Source organism: Eurytemora carolleeae, unplaced genomic scaffold (assembly GCF_000591075.1).
Source record: "Eurytemora carolleeae unplaced genomic scaffold, Eaff_2.0 scaffold1267, whole genome shotgun sequence".
Classification (NCBI taxonomy): domain Eukaryota; kingdom Metazoa; phylum Arthropoda; class Copepoda; order Calanoida; family Temoridae; genus Eurytemora; species Eurytemora carolleeae.
The window spans coordinates 67,840-89,437 of record NW_019397158.1 but is presented as its reverse complement, the minus strand read 5'-3'; the positions used below and the strand labels follow the sequence as shown (position 1 = coordinate 89,437).

At 34.3% G+C, this 21,598-nt stretch overlaps 1 protein-coding gene across 1 annotated transcript in view; it reads right to left on the bottom strand.

The window, feature by feature from the left end:
• The window catches only part of LOC111712402 (uncharacterized), a 23,171-nt gene extending 8,087 nt beyond the window's left edge, over positions 1 to 15,084 (bottom strand). Inside the window, exons 1-6 of the mRNA XM_023486997.1 lie at positions 14,946 to 15,084; positions 14,126 to 14,219; positions 11,655 to 11,737; positions 9,940 to 10,007; positions 8,355 to 8,413; positions 5,907 to 5,986 (exon numbers count right to left, since the gene is read on the bottom strand). Of these exons, the coding sequence (XP_023342765.1) occupies positions 5,907 to 5,986; positions 8,355 to 8,413; positions 9,940 to 10,007; positions 11,655 to 11,737; positions 14,126 to 14,213 (378 nt within the window). The 5' untranslated portion in view covers positions 14,214 to 14,219; positions 14,946 to 15,084. The remainder of the gene's footprint in view (positions 1 to 5,906; positions 5,987 to 8,354; positions 8,414 to 9,939; positions 10,008 to 11,654; positions 11,738 to 14,125; positions 14,220 to 14,945) is intronic.
• Positions 15,085 to 21,598: the final 6,514 nt, after the last annotated feature.

Sequence of the window (21,598 nt, the reverse complement as noted above, 5' to 3'; positions counted from 1 at the left end):
TCATTCAACTGGCCGTGGGTGGGAGGGGGGGGGAGGACTTTAAATCATCCGTTCATGGGAGTTTCAAAACTGCCACATAAAACTTGTCCTTTTTCTCTACAGGTGTCGGTCTACCGATCGTTAGACCGATCGTTAGACCGATCGGTAAACCGATCGGTTCATCCGACCTGTTTACGCTATCGATCTCCGCTTCATGTACGATCGGAACAGATCGGAATGGAAAATCGGAGCGATTTCATTCCTACGCCGGAATTCCTCAAGTCAGAAATCGGAATTCCGATCGAGAGAAATTTTCCAGCTGGGCTGCATCTTGGGTACTTTACCATCCACTATCCACTTAATCACTTCCTTCCAGACTTCATCCTCTTCCTGTAACTTCCTCATTACATTTCCCCCTATTATCTCGAATCTTGTCTTGTTACTCAAGTTATGAATGGCAGGCGAATATCCGGCAAACTTCCGCCTTTCTCTCCCTATCTCCACAGGGTTTCCTTCCAGTTCTGATGCAAAAGTTATCTTCATCTCTTCCACTTCGTTGGCTTCTTGATATTCTTCAATCTCTTCTGCTGTTGGCTCATCTAAATGTTTGGCTCTGGACAAGGCATCTGCATTAGCATTCTCACTTCCTTTTTTACGTATCACAATAAATTCAAATTGAGCTAGTTCCGCGTACCAATGTTGAAAAATAGTTTCCTCTGATTTCAAGTTCACGATATACTTCAAACTAGCAGCATCTGTGTATACACTTCTTCATACACTTCACCAGGGCGAGGAGCTCCCCCTTGGCGCTGGAATAGTGTCTCTCATAACGATTACACTTCCGCCCCCAGCAGCCTAGAAAAAGCTCCACTCCCTCTTGTTTCTGAGATAGAACTCCTGCAATGTTAAGAAACGACCAGTCCGTAGTAAGAATAAAAGGTTCATTTGAATCAAAATCGGGATAAGCTTGTATAGGCCCTGCTGAAAACTCTGCCTTCAACTCTAGGAAATCCTTCTCCATATCTTCAGTCCACACAAATTTCTCTGCCTTCTTAAGACTATTCATCCTGTTGGTCAAAGCCGAGAATCTGGGAATAAAACCTCTGTAATAACCCGTGAATCCCAGGAATGACAACATTTCCTTGCAACTAGTGGGACGTGGCCAACTCTATATATCTTTCACATATTGATCCAACATCTGTACTCAGCCCTGATTCACTTTATGTCCTAAGTATTAGAATTCTGTCTGAAATATCTTGGTCTTCTTAGGTTGAATCTTGATCCCTGCCTTTGTATGCGCCTCCAGGATACTCTTCAGATGCTTCAAGTGGTCCCAGGTGTCCATGGAGTACACCAGGATGTTGTCCAAATATGATAACCAGTACTCCACAGGTAAGTGCGCCAGGGCCAGGTCCAACATATCCGGCTGTAGACGCTTCCGGCGTTTGACAGGCCAAGAGGCATCCTTATATAACGAAATGTACCGAAAGGACTAATAAATAGGGTTTCCAACGTAATAGATTATTCTCTTACGCGTAATTACGTGCAGTTACGCGTAATAATTTTCATTTCGTGTAATTTCGCAGGATTACGCGTAATTGGGGAAATATTCATTTCGCGAAATTACGGCGTAATTTCGCGTAATTTCTCCAACGTAATTTCGCGAAATTTCGTAATGATTACGCGTAATAAGCGAAACTATATTTACGCGTAATTACGGCCTAAGTTCGCGTAATTTCTACGAGGTAATTGCGCGAAATTTTGCAATAATTAGGTCTATGAAATTTTGAAGTTTTAACTTTTAATTTAAATAAAACAACTAACTTACAAGGAAAATAATGTCACACAAGTTGAATCAGAAATTTCAGCCAATACTATGTTGATGTAATTTTCACGTTCGAAAACTAAGAAGTTTAACAAAGGGCCAACAACATAATCTATAAATTTTCAATTTTCAACGACTTGTTAATATTTCACAGGAGCGTAAATAAGGATTCTGTAGGGGATGGGGGGGGGGTTTAAATTTTTACATTGTGGCTCGTAATTACGCCTTAATTACGCGAAACTAATCTTTCTTTCGTAAACGTAATAAATGCGTAATTACGCGTAATTTTCCTGCGTAAGTGAAAGAAAGTGTTACGCGCAATTACGCGTAATTACGCGTAACGTAATTACGACTGGAAACCCTACTAATAAAAGCTGTACAATCCCTGCTCCCCTCCTCTATCTGGATCGCGTGGTATGCACCACAGGCGTCGATTGAAATGAAGATTTTTGCGCCCTTCAACTTTTGCAGGTTTTCCTGGATATTCATCAGGGAATAAGCATCCTTGATTGTGACGTCATTAAGCTGCCTCAGGTCAGTCACCCATCTTGTCCTCCCATCCTTTTTCTTCACAGGAACTAGTGGCGATGCCCAGGGACTGTTTGCAGGTTCTATAATCCCCTGTTGGATCCACTCATCCAATTGTTCCTTCAAGTTTGCACGCTGATCAGGGTTCAATGACCTCACTTTGGATCTCTTAGGTACTGCCCTTGGCTGTAATTCTATCCGCAGCTCCAGTAAATCTGTTTTGCCATAATTGTTAGGGTGAAAGGCTAACGTAGAAAAGTTTTCCAGGAGAAGTTTGATCACTTCCTCTTTCAGCTCTGCATTCCTGTTCAAAATCTCGTTCTCATCTATCTTGAAACTATCCTTGATAAACTTCCTTCTACTCCCTTCTGTTGGAAAATCGGATTTTTGCAATGAATAGATGGATTCCTGAGAGTTACACACTTTTTCTTCGTCGAAATCCTGTGCCGTACTTCCCCTTAACTCCTCCTTAATCCAGGCCTGTTTATCTATGCACATACTATGTATTGTGCCCAGCTTCTGTCCCACACACAACTCTACACACTCCTCGGCATGGTTCTCCACATACACTGCTTGTACACTTCCTGACAGGTCATATGCATTTTCCGGAAGTAGAACTTTTCTCCCCTTTTCTTGATCTTCTAAAGGCAACGATTCTACCACCCCAGCACCCTTCCAATTACCTTCTGTTCTTACCTTGACTAATTTTGCACTTCCAACAGGGATACTTATCTTCTCAGCAGACCATAACTTCCTCTCTAATACTTCCTCCACTGGGCTAATGTTGTTTACTTCCGGTTCTCCTCTCTCTGCTTTCCACACAGCCAGAAGTACTTGTACATAATTCTTGGCTTCCTTATCCACTCTTCTGCCTTGTATCATGAAAGGGAAAGGTTTCCCATAGGCACTGCACAGTCTCGTTAACCTTTCCTGTCCCTTACTTCCGGTAACTAGTTTCACTTCCTTCTCCGTACAGGATATTGACACTTCCTGCTGTCGAAAAAACTCTATACCAAAATTCACTGCATGATTCAGGCCTTCTATCACAATTGGTTCTACTTCAAATCTGCGATCCAAACCATCCAAGTAGAATTTAATCCTTTCTCCTTTCCCCAGTACTTTCAGTCCTTTCCCACCTTTCTCTGCAGTGTGCACTCTAGCATTACTCTCCTCTAACATTTTTCCCCCTATCATCTTCCAGAATTCACTTGACACTAAAGTACCTTTCACTAGATTGCCTGTATCTACTAAGGCTAACCCGTATATGTCTCGTTTAAATAACTTAAATTTCACATACGAGGTTTTACGGTCATCCCTCTCAACCAAATTAACATTGTTCAGATGCATGAGAATATTCTTTTCCCATTCTCTAAGTTCTATTTCCTTACTTCCGTTAGGTCTCAAACTATCCATCACTTCCGGATTAAAGTCGTTCTTCAACTTCCTAACATTGTTTATGTTATTCACTACTTCTGTCCTAACTTCTCCGTTCTCTTCCGGTACTAACTTACACAAATCATGGACATTAGGATTGACAGAATTGTTTATTAAATGATTAGTAAATACATTCACATCATTGTTTTCTGCAATCTTAGGAGCTGACGACCAACCGTCATCGCAACTTCCTAGGGAAAAACCGCTTCTGGTACCAGTTTCTTCAGAATTTCTTGCATCGCTGCCATGGATTTGGCCATATCCGCTATTTGTCCGCCTCCATAACCACCACTCTCTCTCCATCCCTGGTTTCTCCATTCTCCTCTACATTCCCGTGAAATATGACCCTCTTTCCCGCAGTTGTAACACAAAATTGAGGGACGGGAACTGGCCTTATGAGTGTCTCCTCCGTACTTCCTGTTAGGATTCTTCCTCTTCCATTCATCAAACTTCCTGCAATCCCTCTTCTGGTGACCAGGTTTCTTGCAAACATAACACACATCTCCGCCCTGCAGGGCATTTATCCCGCTCTCAGCATCCAATTCTTCAGCATCTGACACGTCCTCCACCAGCCCTGGCATGGCGTTGACGTCCATGGGCACCTGTCCCGTCTTTAACATCTCGTTGGCCTTGGTCATCTCACTCTTATCATACCAATATGTACTCTGTAAGCCTGCCATATCCTGGGCTGGAGCCCTGGGTCCATGTTATAAGTCCTCAGGTTCACTAGCTGGTGGTCTAGGACTGCCTTAATCTCCCTCTCATGCTTAATATCTTTAGGCATAAACATCAGGCAAGTTTTCCTCAGTTCCGCGTTATATAATCCTAACAACATATTAGTCTTGAACTCGACTAAACTTCTCCGGGCTGGGGGGTAGGCTTGCACGAATAATCTTAGCTTGTCTGTGTAATACTGACGAGCATCCTTATTTCTTGCCTGTCTCCTGTGCAAGTATTCCATCTTCCTGCCCTCCTCGTCCTTCTCGTGAGTGAACTTCTTCAATAACTCTTGAAAGAACTCACCAATCTCGTAATTGTCAAAAGCTAATCCATCCGGTTTCAACAATACTATCTCAGACTGTGCTTTTCCCGTTAAACAGTCTAACAGCATCCTTTTTATGGCATCGTTTCACACTCAAATCTTGACAGATGCTTCTCTAATTCGCCACACCAGACGAACACTTTACTAGGGTTACCATCATATGTTGGGGCTCTACAGCTAAAATCCAACAGCCTCTTCTTGTACTCAGCTTCCGCCCTGCTCAGATCTTGAATCATCAGCCTATCTCCTCTGCCTGCTGCCTTCTCCGCCTTCAGAAAGGACAACTAAACTTCTTGTGCATCTTCCACCTTAGGGCGTTCTAGTCTGGCAACTACTCTTCCGATAGGGTCCTGTGTCTCTGGTGTCGCTGACTCCTGCCACGCCTGGGCGAATGATTTATTCTTATCTTTCTGCTCAATATCCGCCAGTTTCTTCTTAGTCTCCGTCAGCTGGGCTTGGAGCAGCTGAAACTGCTGCCTTATTTCCACCATGTCATCTATCGCTGGATGAGATGGTCCCTCCATCTCTACTTCCGATCCAGAATCGTCACTGGGTGAACTCTGATATCCTTGAAAGGTAGCCACTGTATTTCCTGTAGCCACACTTGATTCACTCACAGGCAAATCCTCTCCTGTTAAAACTTCTCTGGCTAATCCGTTAAACCAGGTTTTCACTTTACTCTTTTTCCAGAATCCTTCGGAGTCTCGGGCATCTAGATCTGGGCCCTAGGTTATCCCACCGCTGCCACCACTTTTGTAATAAATCTAGGTCCTGAGATTACACTACTCAAAGTCTAATTACAGTCTCACTGACTCTATCTCTAGCCAAAACTCTAGGCTCTCAATCTCTAGCCAAAACTCAAGGCTCTGTATACGTCCGTATAACACAAAGGTTCATGTAGTACTAATTTATTTATATACAGGTGAAATTAAACTGACCAGACTAGCCAGACAGGGTCAACATAAAAATAGATAAGATATATTACTAGCATGGATAACATAGATCGTACTAAGCATTACTACAGAATATGCTACATACAGTGTCTCTTTAAAGTGTACAGTCTCTTTAAAGTGTACAGCCTCTTTAAAGTTTGCTCACCTGACATAAAAAATGGCATTCTCTAGCAGATTTAGCTAGAACCAGGGATCCACACAAACAGGTTAATACAATTATTGTCGCTGAAAAATAAAATAAAAAGATAAATAGTTTTTTTGAGAAAGCTACAGCGGGAACCAAAAAATAAGTAGATAATGTTATAGATTAAATAATGACTATTATTGATTACGTTTATAGTCGAATATATCCTAAATGTTATAGATTAAGTCTTTCTCTTTTGTGGAATGAAAGAAACAAAAATTTTACTTACAGGCTGACATAAAAAACGGAGTTATGGATTGAAGGATGTCACCCTGTAAAAGAGTGAAGACGATCTTCTAGCCGTCTCTCAATTATCATGCTTAGTAGGACGCACTAGTATTACATAATTTAATCATGACATTAACATATGGCACATATAAGATGTAATTTTAGTTGGTAGTTGTCCAACACTAACAAATTGTGCAATTACCACACATATGAAAAAGGGGAGGGAGGCGAGCCACATAAATCTGGCTTCTGAGCCTCATTCTTTCCATAATTCCGTTTACGAGCAACCTCCATATGTTTTGGCTTGTAGAGGTTGGAATTATTAAGTTTAAAGTAAAAATGCGACGGTTAAAAAAAATCACAGGAAAATCACTGATATGTGCGACTCGGACGAAGGATTGGTGGAGCTGCCTTCTCCACCTCTATGTCAAATTATTGTACGGATTTATTTCTTGCAAGTTGTTATTCTTGTTAATAATGTATTGTAGGTTTGGGCAGAATCAGCTTATTGTCTGGGTTTGGTTTGGTAAATAAAGGATAAGGGGGCAGCTGTCTAGCTAAGACTTACTTGATCTAGAGATAGACATCGTTTTAGTAACTTTAAATATTAAATTTTTTTCTTTTTGAATTTTCAAAGTTTTTTGTTTATAAATATTAAAGGTTTCTTGTTTTTAAATAATCAAAGTTTTTACGTCTAATTGCACAGGCCCCAGGTGGATGGAGTAGTTAAATCTTTTTAATAAATCGTTTCATTTAATAACTTTTGTCGAAATGAAAATTTTAGAATTTGATAAATTTGATAAAATTTCTTGTGAACATCATTTGAAAGAGAGGCTTGCCCGATTCAGAACTGTACCATTAAACCTTAATCTAATTAAAAATGTGGGAAATATTGTTGTTTTTCTGGCCTTAGAAGTGTTTAATTCCGATAATTTTCTCCAATGGCATTTGCAGAAAAATTTGCATGGAAATCTAATTCATTAATGATCAGAAAAAGCCGTAAGGATACTGTTGTTAATAGGACATGCAACTCAATTTAAATTACGAATACAGTCCCTTTAAATTTTAAAAACTGAGAATGGTAATAAACGATGACCATATCTAGACTTTTCTTGTCCAATTACACGTTTTCTTGACACAAAAAGGTAAAGATAAAACTTTTTAAAAATATTTTCTTTTTTTAGTTGGAAATACAAAAATACAAAAACTTGGGATAAAACATTTACTGTGAACCCAACCAGGGTTCATCCCTATGTACATAATCTCATATAAGTTTATTGCTCCCATTCGGAGAAATGATGCGCATAACAGATGCAATCTAAGAATAAAGCCAAACAGTCTAGATCCAGTCAAAAAGGGTATTGAACTCCGGTTATGTTGCAGCCTTAAATGCAAAAAAGTGTTACAAGGGTATTGAACCTCTTCTCGCAAATCGTTGGGGATCTTAGCCCCGGAGTTCCATAGGGGAGTTAGTTAGCACAAAGCATCTGATCAGAAGAGTCAAATTGAAATATATGTCATGTATATTTAGATCAACTTTAGTTGGTCCAACAATAATCGTTTGTATCCTTATAATTTAAATATATAGTGTGTGTGCAACCATGCTTTGTTATTCCACTCAATCTTGGCTTTTTACTACTGAATTCTTTCCAAGTCTATATTACGTTGACACCGCACTTGGTAAAATTCATTTTTAGTAAATAATCTTTGATTGATTGAGAAATTACGCATTTTTGGAAATAAAATGGATAAAAGCCATTTAGGGAAAGCGTATTCATTGCATAATTGCATAAAACATGCTGGGTCCATTCATGCAACAATTGGAGCAATGTACGTACATTCAAGTAAGTACGCATTTTGGAAAACACCTTTTGGGGAAAATTTCATTTCAGAAATTAAAATTTTTTAAAAAATACGAATAAAAAAATTACATTCGAAAAAATACATAACATGGGAAATTACATGATGGGAAAATATAAATAGAAAAATGGGAAAACATTAAATACCCATTTGGATAAATGATAATACTCCTTTGGAAAAATATCAATTTGCAAAAAAAAACTATTTGAAAATTAGTTCCTTTATGAGGAATTAAGCTATTATAACTGAGCGTTGTAAAGAGTCAATACTTTTAACCCTCTCTATGAAAAACTTTAATAAAAATAAAATTTAAAAACTTACACTGAGGGCTGTCTATAGACCCATAGCTGATAAGCACCCCTTGAAAATGATTCCAATATCTAAAAAATAAGCAAAGATTAAATACGAGTGGTATCCAGAAAACATTTAAACATAATTTTACTTTATTTTTATCATGAAATGACAGGTTTTTTTGACTTGTAAGTGAGGAATAATAATATAATAATATTCTATAATAATATTCTATAATAATATTCTATAATAATAATAATATTCTAACCTAAATGTTCATTAAAATAATTGGTTATCGGTTACAAAAGAAAGAAAGAAGACATCGATCGTTTTAAAGTTTTCCTATGTATAATAAAGAACATTGAGGAGTATATAGTTTAACATATTTTAACCAATATTGATCTACATTAATCAATCTACACTGTATCTCTATACTATATTTATGGCCTGAAAATTGAATTTTAAAGAGAACCCCGTAGCTTGCCATTAGAGAAACTACAAACTCAGATTGTGTAATCTCTATATTTTGCAATCCGATTTTGTAGATCTTTACTATCTTAAACTTTGAATTACGTTAGATTAAATATCAAAATTTACAAAGATATAGGAGATACACGGGCAGTCGTAGTACATTTGAATTTTCGAGTTGGGTCAATCTTTCCGGTCCCAGTTTGTACTGTACCTGGCTCTATGGACAGGACTAGCCGGTGCAACAAGGTTGACGCGGTCAGACTTTATGCTTCATATAGGTTGAATTTACTTTTACTTAAGGGGCAGAGGTGCGTGGATAGAAAATCAGAGTGTGTGGCGAGAACACTTTAATTGCAAACATGGCGTATTTATTAAATTCAAATACTACATTATCTACTTTCAGTTGAAAAATAAAAACAGTTTTTGATAATTTTTCTACAAGAATTTATCACGTCATAGATTACAAAAAAAACTTCAAACAGTCTAATCCCAATGTTTAAATGTAAAGTATATATATTTATTACAATTCCTGTCCCGTCCTTGATGCATTTTTTGTAATAGAAGATATGTGTACTATATTCAATATTCTTCTGATAACAATAATGTTAATATTCTTTTACAATTCCCCACGGAGGTTATGATAATATATGATGCAGTAGCAGTTCAATATCGTGGTTTTTCTAGCTCCTGTATGCTGAGTCCATTAGCGCACTGATCCAATCAGGGTTCAGTCATGTGTTTGTTGTTTATTCTGAGCCAATAGAAATAGTATGGTTAACATCTATCTTTTTATCTATCTCATTATCCAATTAGAGATATAAATCCTACAATCGGCGCTATCAGTAAATGGAAATATTTACTTCTACTGAAACTATAGTGAGCTTGTGTATCAAATATCTATGTGAATGCTATTTCACTATAAACTAAGGGTTCTGATTATTAAGTCTGTAAAGCCTTGACTTTGAAGTCCATTTATCACAAATTTAATGAATTAAATGAATTAGCTATTTTATCCTTTTCTTGGATCTTATATTCTAAATATAAATTACTTTTGCGCAATTTCTAAACGAATTATAGATCAAAAAAATTATCAAAACAGACTTGATGTACTTCTTAATAATTTGTTTACGTGATATCATCTTACTTGACTAAGATAGTAGTTTGAAGTATTATTTGAGGACCAGCATGCATAAATCCAAGCAGTATTGTGGCCTGAAAAAGTGAAAGTTTTGACAAATTTTAATTTGCATTTTCAAATTTTTGTGGTATCTCACATAACCCCATGGAAGGCTTATGGACAGTCAAAATTAAAAAAAAAAAACGATAGACGGACAAAAGAAAAAGGTCGACAATCGACATATTTTTGAAAGTAGTTTTTGATTAATAAGGGAAACATTTTGTTGAAGAAAAGAATGGGGGTTTATCTTCTACCAAAATGACCTGCGAGCCGCATGATCTGCCAAACCAACTCTAAAAAGTCCAATTTTTACAAAACAAGCTCTTCATTCTGGGTGCTTTTCTTCTTTCTTAATTTTATTTGTCTTTTTTGTTTGACAAATATAAAATTATGAAACAGTACTCCAACGCAAACCAAAAAAAGTGTAAAGTTTATTTTTAGACATTACAGGTTCTGTGCGCGAAAAATTTTTTGGCCCCCCCCTAAACATTTTTAGGGGGGGGCAAGAAAAATGTGTGTAACACTTAAACAATAAAAAACCAACCGGATATTCAGTTTTAAGTCAACACATCTGATATAAAATGAAACAAGAAATCTATTCTGGTCAGGGGCGGATACAGGGGGGGGGGCGGGGGACATTCCCCCCCCCTGAATTTGGAATTTTTTGTTCTTATTTCAGAATAGCTTCTCAATAGCATGCTTAATTCGGAAAGAAACCCTAGTGCAAAACAGGAAAAATATCTGTCTTAATAAACTATAATGTGTGAAAAGTTAAAAATCTAGTTTTTTAGTCTTTAGTCATTAATTTTCACTCTTTTTGAGTCTTTTAAGTCAAAAAAAATTTTCGCCTGCGCCGCGATTTTTGGTTCCTAATTATGAATTTTTTTGTTCCTAAAAAATCTTGCCCCCCCCCCTTCACTTAAATCCTTTATCCGCCCCTGATTCTGGTATAAATCACAAAAATAATTAATTTTCAATACAAATTATATATATATATATATAAATTTTCATTAGTTATCCATAAATCAAATATGTACATTGTACTCAAAAACTGACAAGAAATGCCTTTTATTAAAAATTCATGATTTTACATGAAAAATATTTTTTTTAATATGACACATCACACAATATTTGCGGTGAACATGTAGGATTAATTGAATAGTTGTACTACAGTATTAAAGCAATATCATAATAAGTGGCAGAACTGATAGTGAAAATATCTAAAAAATACTTGATAAACCCCCTTTCCCTTTCCCAGAAAAAACAGCATAATGAAAAAAACAAAGATTAAGGCACATTGGAACCTTGTCAAACTGTTCTGATCTACGGCAGTAGTTAGGCTCGGAGACGAAGGGGGTCTGTATGTGTGTATATGGTGTATTAAGTGCTATATGGATTGAACTATAAGCTCAATAAACTAACGTTCAATTATCTTTTTTTTATTTTACGATAAGAGCTCTTAAATTTCCTCAGGGTCTGGATTCATGAATCGCTAAATTGCAAAACCGGGTGGACTTCGTCATTTCTTGCCCCTCCCTACAGGGGGGGCAAGACTTCTTAAGGGAGGGGCATGCCCCCCCCTTAATCAGGCTAGGGGGGGGCCTGGCCCCCTTGGCCCCCCCCCTAGTTGCGCGCCTGCTTATCAGAAACAGTTGAGAAACAATAATTCTTTCCAATTGTACCTGCTGAATTCTGGCACAGCCTGTATACAGAAGTGCTGTGGATGTAACAAGAGGAAGGAGAGCTATCAATGCTGTAGATATTCCTAAATACAGATTACAGAAGGATTTTAAAAAATATTTATTTTATTTTTTGACAAATATTGACAATCAAATGTTTTCTCAACCATTTTTCAATAGCTTTTCAAATATTAAGTTTTAGATCTGTATTAGTATACAATTGGTTGCGGACCTGAAAAAAGAGGAGGTGGGGGGGGGGGGGGGGTGCAAGCGGTAAATTTATTTCATTATCTCATCATATTAAATAAATATTTAACAATCTATCATCACATATTAGTTATATCTATAACCCCAATTTTATTTATTAATTTTTGTAAGAGTTTTTTTTGATTCTTCTCTTAAAGGGAGTTTTCGCAAAATACGAAAATGGTGTTATGCTAGATCCAAATCTAATTCAGGGGCTAATTTTACTCCCTCCCGGAATTTTACAGATTTCTCTGCGAGAGACACCTAGCGGCCTAATAAGCATCCTTCAAGGTACATCTTTAATAAAATTAAATAAAAAAGATTTTGGTATCAAATCAAACCTACATTAAATTTTCCTAAAAATCTAAATTTATATTTTGTAATATTAAAAAGACAATGCAGTTTTTATGTAATTTAATTATTTACGGGTTTAGTGGAATAAGTGGAGTAAATTTACATGGGCTCCATGCTTTTGAGTATTTTAGGTTTTCAACCATTTTCTCCGTATATGTAGACACAACAGATAGAAGTAAAATTAGTTGGCAATTATGTCTAAATTTGAATAGGATTTAACTGAACACTCCCATTAAATTAAACTCGGAATTGAATGAATTAAAAGAATTAATGATCTCTTTAATTATTAAACTGATTTTCCTCATTTAATAAAGTAGAATTAAAGGGAATGCGCTGTAATTTTGACCGAGGGTAGGATCCGCTAAAAGATTATTTGTATCCAATAAACGTCAAAACGGCTGAACGGATCGGGCCCAAATTTTTTGTGGGAACTCGCGTGATGCCAAGAAAGGTTTGTGGATGATCAAATTTTCAAAAATTGTCCTCAAACAAAATTCGATTGTTGAAAATTTTGAAATTCCACGAAATTTTTTTTTGTAAAATCCGCCAAATTTGTTTTTGTTTTTGTTTTACAGCGTACACAAAGAGAACATGTTCACAATTCAAATAGTAATGGATGCGAAGCGCACAAAAGCCTAGTTCCCTATATTCTTGCACCCTACTGATGTAAAGTGTTAATATTTCAAACTTAGATTATTTTTATTTATCAGAATTATTAGTTTTAAAAAAATCTAATGACTTCGCCAATGGTTTGGGAACCTGAAGGGATTTGAAAACCAAGAAATTAATTATTTTTAAAAATCATGAGAAAGAGAAAAAAGCACTACTTTATACTGTACGTCAAACCCAGCTAAAAAATCATTAGTCCCCCTTTAACGGAGAATTCTGTAAAGAGCAAATTTCTCAATTGAATTAATTTTCAATGACTCGGCAGATCTAAGAGAAATTCTTTTAACTGACTCTTTCATGTTTATTCAAATAAGATTTTATTAAAATCATGTCGAACAAAAACAATGTTTTTGATCTCTTATATTGGATTTAATTAAAAATATATAAATATAACTTAACTCTTAAATATATAAGAATTGTTGGAATTGAAATTTTAATTAAAACTCTTTTTTTTCTGCAGCATTTATTCTAAACATTGGATCTTCCTGTATCGTAATTGAACAATGAATATTGAATTTATTTATATTTTCAAGGATTTCTAAAATTTTACATATTTTCCACTCAATTTAGAATATCAAATATTCAGTCTGATCGTAAAAAATCAACAACTTTTTTGATTCTTTTTTTTAATAAACCATTCGTGCTCATGTACTGGCTGTTTTAATTAATACGATTCAATGTAAAAAATACTAAAGCCATTAAAAGGACTGTTTCGTCCTTTCCAATTGACAAACTCCCAAGTGGCAACTTCCCAATGTGCAATTTCCCAAGCGGCAACTTCTCAAAGGCTGGTTAGGCCTTCTGAGGCGCTGCAAACTGCAATGGGGGCTGAGCGCTGCGGCTAGGATGGGCTAGGGGGCCATGCGCCGCGGCTAGAACAGACTGGGGATGGGGCGAGCGCTGCGGCTAGGTCAGACTTGTGAATTTGCCGCTTGGGAAATTGCATATATTTGGGAAGTTGCAACTTGGGAAAATCCCTTTGGAAAAGTACCCAACATCATTTTAATAGTTACAAGCCAGGTTTACAACGACCATTGAAAATTAAAAAGATATCGCCGCCATTTCTTTCTTGAAAACAGATAAATTCCGACAACATTCTTCTTTGCCGCTGCTGCAAGTCAGTTTTTTTTAATAAAAATAATCAATTTTCGCAGAAAAAAAACAAGAATACACTCATTTTAACTATTTTAACTGTTTACACTAACCTGAAAACCAGAATTCATTCTTAAGGTAAACATAGGCCGTCACTAGATCCATTATTAGGGAGGCAAAGGGTAGAAATATACTGTACATATTGTCCTAGAGGAGTAAATATATAAGAATATACTGTACATAATGTCCTATATAATAATTAAATATATTAGAAGAGTAAATATATAGAATATACTGTACATATTGTCCTAATAATTAGATATATTAGAAGAGTAAATATGTAGAATATACTGTATATATTGTCCTAATAATTAGATATATTAGAAGAGTAAATATATAGAATATACTGTACATATTGTCCTAATAATTAAATATATTAGAAGAGTAAATATACAGAAATACACTGTACATATTGTCCTAATAATTAGACATATTAGAAGAGTAAATATATAGGAATATATTGTACGTACATATTTTCCTAATAGTTAGATATATTAGAAGAGTAAATATATAGAATATACTGTACATATTGTCCTAATAATTAAATATATTAGAAGAGTAAATATACAGAAATACACTGTACATATTGTCCTAATAATTAGACATATTAGAAGGGTAAATATATAGGAATATATTGTACGTACATATTTTCCTAATAGTTAGATATATTAGAAGAGTAAATATATAGAATATACTGTAAATATTGTCCTAATAATAAGATATATTAGAAGAGTAAATATATAGAAATATACTGCACTTATTGTCCTAAAAATTAGATATATTATAAAATGAAAATTTTAATTCTAATCGAATTCAAATTTTCAAATTCTCAAAGTTGGTAGATTATATTCATATCAATCATACTTTACTTACTTTTATATTTTACTTGATTATGATAAATTATGACACAAGAACCTCTCACATTTATTTCTCAGGGAAAAGTCGCAATTTTTCTCACAAAACTTCACAATTATTCTTACAACTTGTAAATAATCATTATTGTAGTTTATAATTCTAACTGAATTATTTTTATTGATGGAGATAAAGTACGTAATTCTTATCTTCAACTTCGTGGGGTGTTCAGAAAAAAAATCGAGAATTTTAGATTTACAAGCATTAATTTTACAATCATGAATTAAATTTAGCTCTAGCTTTAAGATGTTTTTTTTTTTTAATTTGTGAACACTGTGTTCTTGCCAGGCTGCATTTGTTGCATAAAATGGGCTGGGTCGACACTGAGCAGCCAGACTGGACAGTACGAATGAATGCATTGGCAGTACGTGTTGTACCGGCACGGATCCTGAACATTTTAAAGGGGTGTGTGAATTTTTTATCATTTATGTTTATCAGCAAAATTGTTGGGACAGCCTTATACAGTTGAATTGCTTTAATCATGAAGAAATGTTTAAAGGAAAAATATTTAAATTTATTAATGGCTTTCTTTAAAAAAGTTTTTGAGCGATATTTCTGATTAAAAGATTCTTCTTCTTCTTCAAACTTTTATTAACGAGAAAAAAATACAAAGTATTAGGAATAATTGTTTAAAACCTACCAATAAATATTTAGAAATACATGAATGTTAGAATTTATATAAGAAATTGCTTATTGCAATTTACTCTCTATGTAAGGTTTTATGAGATCAAAAATAGCAAAATCAGCTCTGCTCTGACAAAAGTAAAGTAGATACTGCTGCAATTGAAAAATAAGACAAATAAAGTTAAAAACCCACTATAAAAAAAAAGAAAATATAAAACATCGTATTCTTGAAATATTACTAAATTGGACAATAATGTGCTAAGCAGTTTAATTTTTTAATTGAATATAGACCTTTTAAATTAATTCGAAAAGGAACTTAAAGAATATTGCTAATTATTAGATGACTTGACGCCATAAAAAAAGAGTAGACGATTTATCATCATGAATCATGGAATATCTTGAGAAAAGAAGAGTTACTGGATAAGATTTTATGTTGGATATATGATTATATTGGATATAGGCAAAAAAGGAGTCTTGGACACGTGGATTTAACGGTTCTGTCAATATTCCAGAAAGCTGTGACTTTCGATCATAATTTGACCCATTAAACATATTTTGTTAGCCTTTTTTCTTTAATACTTTTTTGTTGGCATATGCATTTTGAATGAAAATGTATGAAATAAACAAATCCGTAAAGTATTTGATTATTGAATTAAAGACCAAAACACGTTTGATTTAAAATAGAAGAAACCGAATGCTGCTCACTGCTTACTCTGGTAAGTCCGGTACTGTGTGGATGTGTTGAATACAATGTGATTAGCGGCCGCAAGGGCGTATACAGAAATAAATCTAGGGGGGTTAGCGGGATGCAAAATTTAAATTATCGATTAGAAGTATAAGTTTGGAAACTAAAAAAAGTTAAATTTATTGCAGTTTTTGAATTCAGTATTACTATTATATTTATATAATACACTCAGAATTTATCTAAAGATTTCTTTTAAAAATCAATTTCTCTCCAGATTTACAGTGAAGAGATTCGTGGAACAATTTACGAGTTTAACAGAAAAACTTATTTCTCGATTCTCTGACATTTCCCTTTTTCTGAAAAACTTTTAATTGGGAAATATTTTTATAGTTTGAATTTTATTTTTCTATTTTAAATCATCAAAGTATTTGGAAGAAACAGACTGGCTTGTAAGCACCTAGAGCAAGTTTAATTCTATATTACATTCTGCATTTTGAACAAACACTTTTGCTCCGCCGAAAATTTCGTATTTTAGAATTTGGAACCTTTCGGGGTTTATTCATGTTTTAAAATTTTACAGCTTAAGTGATTAAAAAACTCTCAAAAAATTCGCCGGAAAGAGTGAAAATTAACATATTCCGCCAAATGGCATTGACCGGGGCTTTTTTGTGCCGAGTGCTTTAAGACAATTTTTAAAATTCCACTGGAAAGGCTGATCAAATATAAATTCATTTAAATTATAAATTTTTATTTGAAACTTAACATCAATCATTTGTTAGCTTTTATTCTTTTTAAAATGTTTTAATGGTTATGTACAAAAACGCTTAAGTTTAATTACAGCCGCAGGAAATTGTAAAAAATGTTAAAAGAAAATTTAAAATAATTATGGTGTAACCCTCAAATTAAATATTTTATAAAAGTACCAGCTAAGTACCTTTTTAATGATGGTACAAGTACAAAGTTTGCAAAAAATCTCGGTCGTAAAACTTTGCACTTTCCTAACTTTACAAAGTTGCAAAGTTACTCACAAGATTTATTGACTGCAAAACTTACTGATGCAGATAAATTTCTATATTTTAGCAAAAAAAAGTAACTTCACTTTCTTAAATAAAACAAATAACAAACTTTGCGCAATCTAGGGCGCAATTTTAATTAATTCAAGCCATTAATGTTCCAAAATATCTTATCGCAATCATCTTCTCAGTAAATACATGCAGGGTGACCCAAATAACAGGGATTAGGATTGTTAAGCACCTTTAATCCTTTGAAATTACTCAAAATTGTGCCCCCACTGCATAGTTTTTAATTTTAGAAGGGGTTATCTATATATAAATTTGGCTTGTCTGTCTGTTTGTCTGTTTGTTTGTATCCAATAAACGTCAAAACGGCTGAACCGATCGGGTCCAAATTTTTTGTGGGACATCACGTGACCACAGGGAAGGTTTATGTATGATCAAAATTTCAAATATTTGTCTCCATCAAAATTCGATCTTCATTAAATTTTTGAAAATTTTGAAAATCCACGAAATTTTTTGTGAAAATCCGCGAATTATTTTTGTTTTGTTTTACGATGTTCACAAAGAGAACATGTTCACAATTAATTTAGAAGATGGGCGCGAAGCGCCCTCTAAGGCTAGTATAAGTAAGTTTTTGTAGTCCGATCCTTCCTTTTTGTGAAAAACTATGTCGAACATTTGAAAATCTCTCTGTTAACTTTATAGTCAACATTGCTGAAGAAACAAAGAAATTCATTTACATCTATCTGAACCCCCTTAGACTTTTATTCTGGGCTTTCTTAAACCCAAGGTGTAAACGTAGTCCTATACCCTGAAATTGCTTCAATGCTTGTCTGTTTGCATCTAGCCTAAAAGTGCATCTTCCATCTAAAACCTGAAAAAAAAATTCTGCATTGGTTTGCAGAATTGGCTTAGTACGAGTTTATAGTGATTCATAAGAAAGGAGTAGAAAACATAAATGATGTTCCATTGTCAGGAGCAAATCATTTAGATGAACCGACTAAGGCCAAGCATGAAGAGTATTGGATGGATAATGAAGTATGGGAACTCAAGATAACTTAGCTTATGCTGCAGATCTAAAAGGAGATCCAACAGAATATAGCTAAGGAAAGGCGGAAGTTTACGGGATATCCGCTATTCACAAGAAACAGGGCGGAAAACAAAATTAAAATATTCATTAATTTCCATGCAAAATGAGCTAGATATTAATCAGTACTTTAATTTCTATTTTAATTTCTTTCTTTCATTTATTATCTTACTCCTGCCTTTAAACGTTTTCAAGGCACAATCTATTCAAACTCGGTTTTAATTTACTTACCAATTCTCTAAAAATCTTTATTAATTAACGCCAGCCTGCTCAGGACACCATAATTTCTGTAACCATTATGTTTGTTCGTAAAAAGTATTAATCTTACATGTACCTTAATATGTCCCATTGTACCATTTCTTATTATTGGCAGTCAATCAGTCATATTTTAATCAATCAATCAACATCCCAATTTACTCATTACATGTTTAATGGTAACCTTTCATTCTCGAATATAACCCTAATATCCTCGAACCCCGCCTGGGGCCACTGTAAACCATAAACCTAACACTATAATTTGTTAAAATGTCGTCTTTTATCAATCATTCTCTGAAACCAAAACCGAACAATTTTCTCTGAGAAAACATAGCTGGGAACTTTAGAATTAATAACCTTTAATCACAACTACTTAATCCGAATATCCACTGTAGAATCTTTTAATTTTAGTCCTTAATCCACTATTTTTCTCTCTCTTTGGTTATCTGTATGTTATTTTCTCCAATGAGAGTGCAGGAATATAGTTCGTAAATTGTATTGACCTAGAAAATAGATTCTATCCCATGAGAGAAATCCGCAATTTCTAACAAATAAAGAATTGTTGTCGGCCATTTTGTAAATAAATCGGTGAAGAAAAATATTTAATAACAGGTTTGAGATTCTTTTGTAACCAATTTTAACTGATAAATGGGTGAGAAATTAAGTGAAGGCCCTTTCAGTCAAGAAAACGAACCAATCTGGCATTATTAGAATCCAATATATTGATCTAATTATATATATTATATTATAGTATATGAATAAAAATCAATAAAGCAATGCACTGAGTTTCTCAAATATTCAACGAGTCGGTTTTTCTTACAATATATTTATATACAAAAGATACAAACTTTAAATCGAACGATACTAATACAACTAAATATTATGAATCTAATCAGTTCTATCAAACAGGAGACATTTTACATTTTCATTTTCATTGAACTAAAAAATAGTTCAAATGAGCAATATATTTACTCGTTTGAACTATTGTTCATTTAAACTACTCACGTGGTACCACGTGCAGTAGTTGAAATAAACAATAGTTCAAACGGCAGTAGTCCAAATGAGATAGCATCCCCGAACTTTCTCAACTAACCCTTCAATAGTAAGGATATTTTATAATATAGAACATTTTTATCATTTAAATATTAAATCAATTGATAACAATGACAGTAGGGATATTTATATTTTAATTCGTTGTTGTAGAGTCTAAAAGTCGACTTCCTATCTAAACCATTTTTGGTATCACTGTATTGTCAAAAATATAACTTTTTCATCAGAACTGTCTCGTTGGAATTAGGATTGTAATTTGTATATACGCCGGTTCCCAAGCCAAAATAGAAGCAAACGGTAAACCTTTTTTTAAGTTCAAAGACGTGATTTAACCCTACCGTTGTGATTTAAAGCTGTATCTATGTGCCACAGGATGCCTATAAACATCTAGAATATTTATATTTTGGAAATCAATTTGAATCCAATAAACGTCGCTCAAAACGGCTGAACCAGTCGGGCCAAAATTTGAAATATTTCGATTTTCCAAAAAATCTTTGAAACCAGCTGTTAATTTTTGTATTATTTGAGGGTTAAGTTAAAGGACAACTTCTGGGCCGAGTGCCGCGGCTGGACAGGCTAGGGGGCCGGGCGTTGCGGCCATAAGTCCATATAGAAGCTGTAAAACCACACGTGCTAGTAGATCAGATGTGTAGTATAGTGGATTTGGCGTAGGTCAGAAATGGAGTATAGCGGATTTGCGTAGGTCGAAGAATACACCATCCCGTACTTCAAATTACGCTTGAAAATAAAATTATTAAGAGGGGCGCGAAGTGCTCCATAAACCTAGTCCTCGAGTCTTGAATAGTTTAATTATTGATCTTTTTCTCTTAAAATTGATTGCGTGGATAGTGGGTATGGTTAGAAACTATATTATAAAATATGTATGAAATATGGTTTTCTTTGTGTAGAAAGATCCTGTAAAATCTAAGATGGGAAAGTCTGAGAGGATGAAAGATAAAATGAATGCATTAAAGTACATACAGGGTGTCCCACGAAATATGAAAGTAGTTGAATAGTTTTGAATGTCTTCTTGTTCTTCCATTTATCATATTGGATATTAAATACTTTATGCATGTTATTTCGTTAAAAACTTCTTTTTCTTAAATATATTTTTCTTTGAAATCAATTTTACAATAATATAATTGGCATACAATATTTTTCTTCATTCTCTTTAGTATTAAACAACTTTACTAATTTTGGAAGAAGACATTTTAAGCTATTCACCAACTGTCATGTTTTGTGGGACACCCTGTACTTGAGATTCATAAAACTTTGAAATTAAAAAGGAAGTAGATATTTTGACGGAAAGAATTCTTTGTATTTGTTCATCAAGTTTTCAAGTTTCAACCCCTGTCCCGGTTAACGTTTTTAAAACTAATTTAGTTAAATAGTTAACATTCTGGGTTAAATAAGTACGGTCGGAAAACAATACGTTTGAGGCATACATAACTTGCATGACATGATTTTACATCCATTTTCCAAGGGCTTTTCAAGATTTAAATTTCAGATCGAACGCACAAATAAATACAGTCATAAAATATTCCAATTTGGTTGTTTACTCTTAATAATAATATTATTTACGTCGAGAAACGAAAATTGGTTCAGAATGGGGCATCGAATAATCGACTTTTCTATTTCTGTTTTTTCCAATTAACTTAAAACATCCGATCTGGGCTTTTTAGTAGAAATTATATTATTTATCTGCAAAATTGATTCGATGGTAAAAAACGAGATCGGGCCGCGAAGCGGTCCTTAATACCATAACAATGATAAACGGGAAGACCTCCAATTCCATTATTCTTATTATGCAATTTTCTTAGCATTTCCATTTTTAGTTCAAAACTATTACAGCTTTTATTGCATTTCATCTAATCTAAAATTCTAAATCTAATAAATA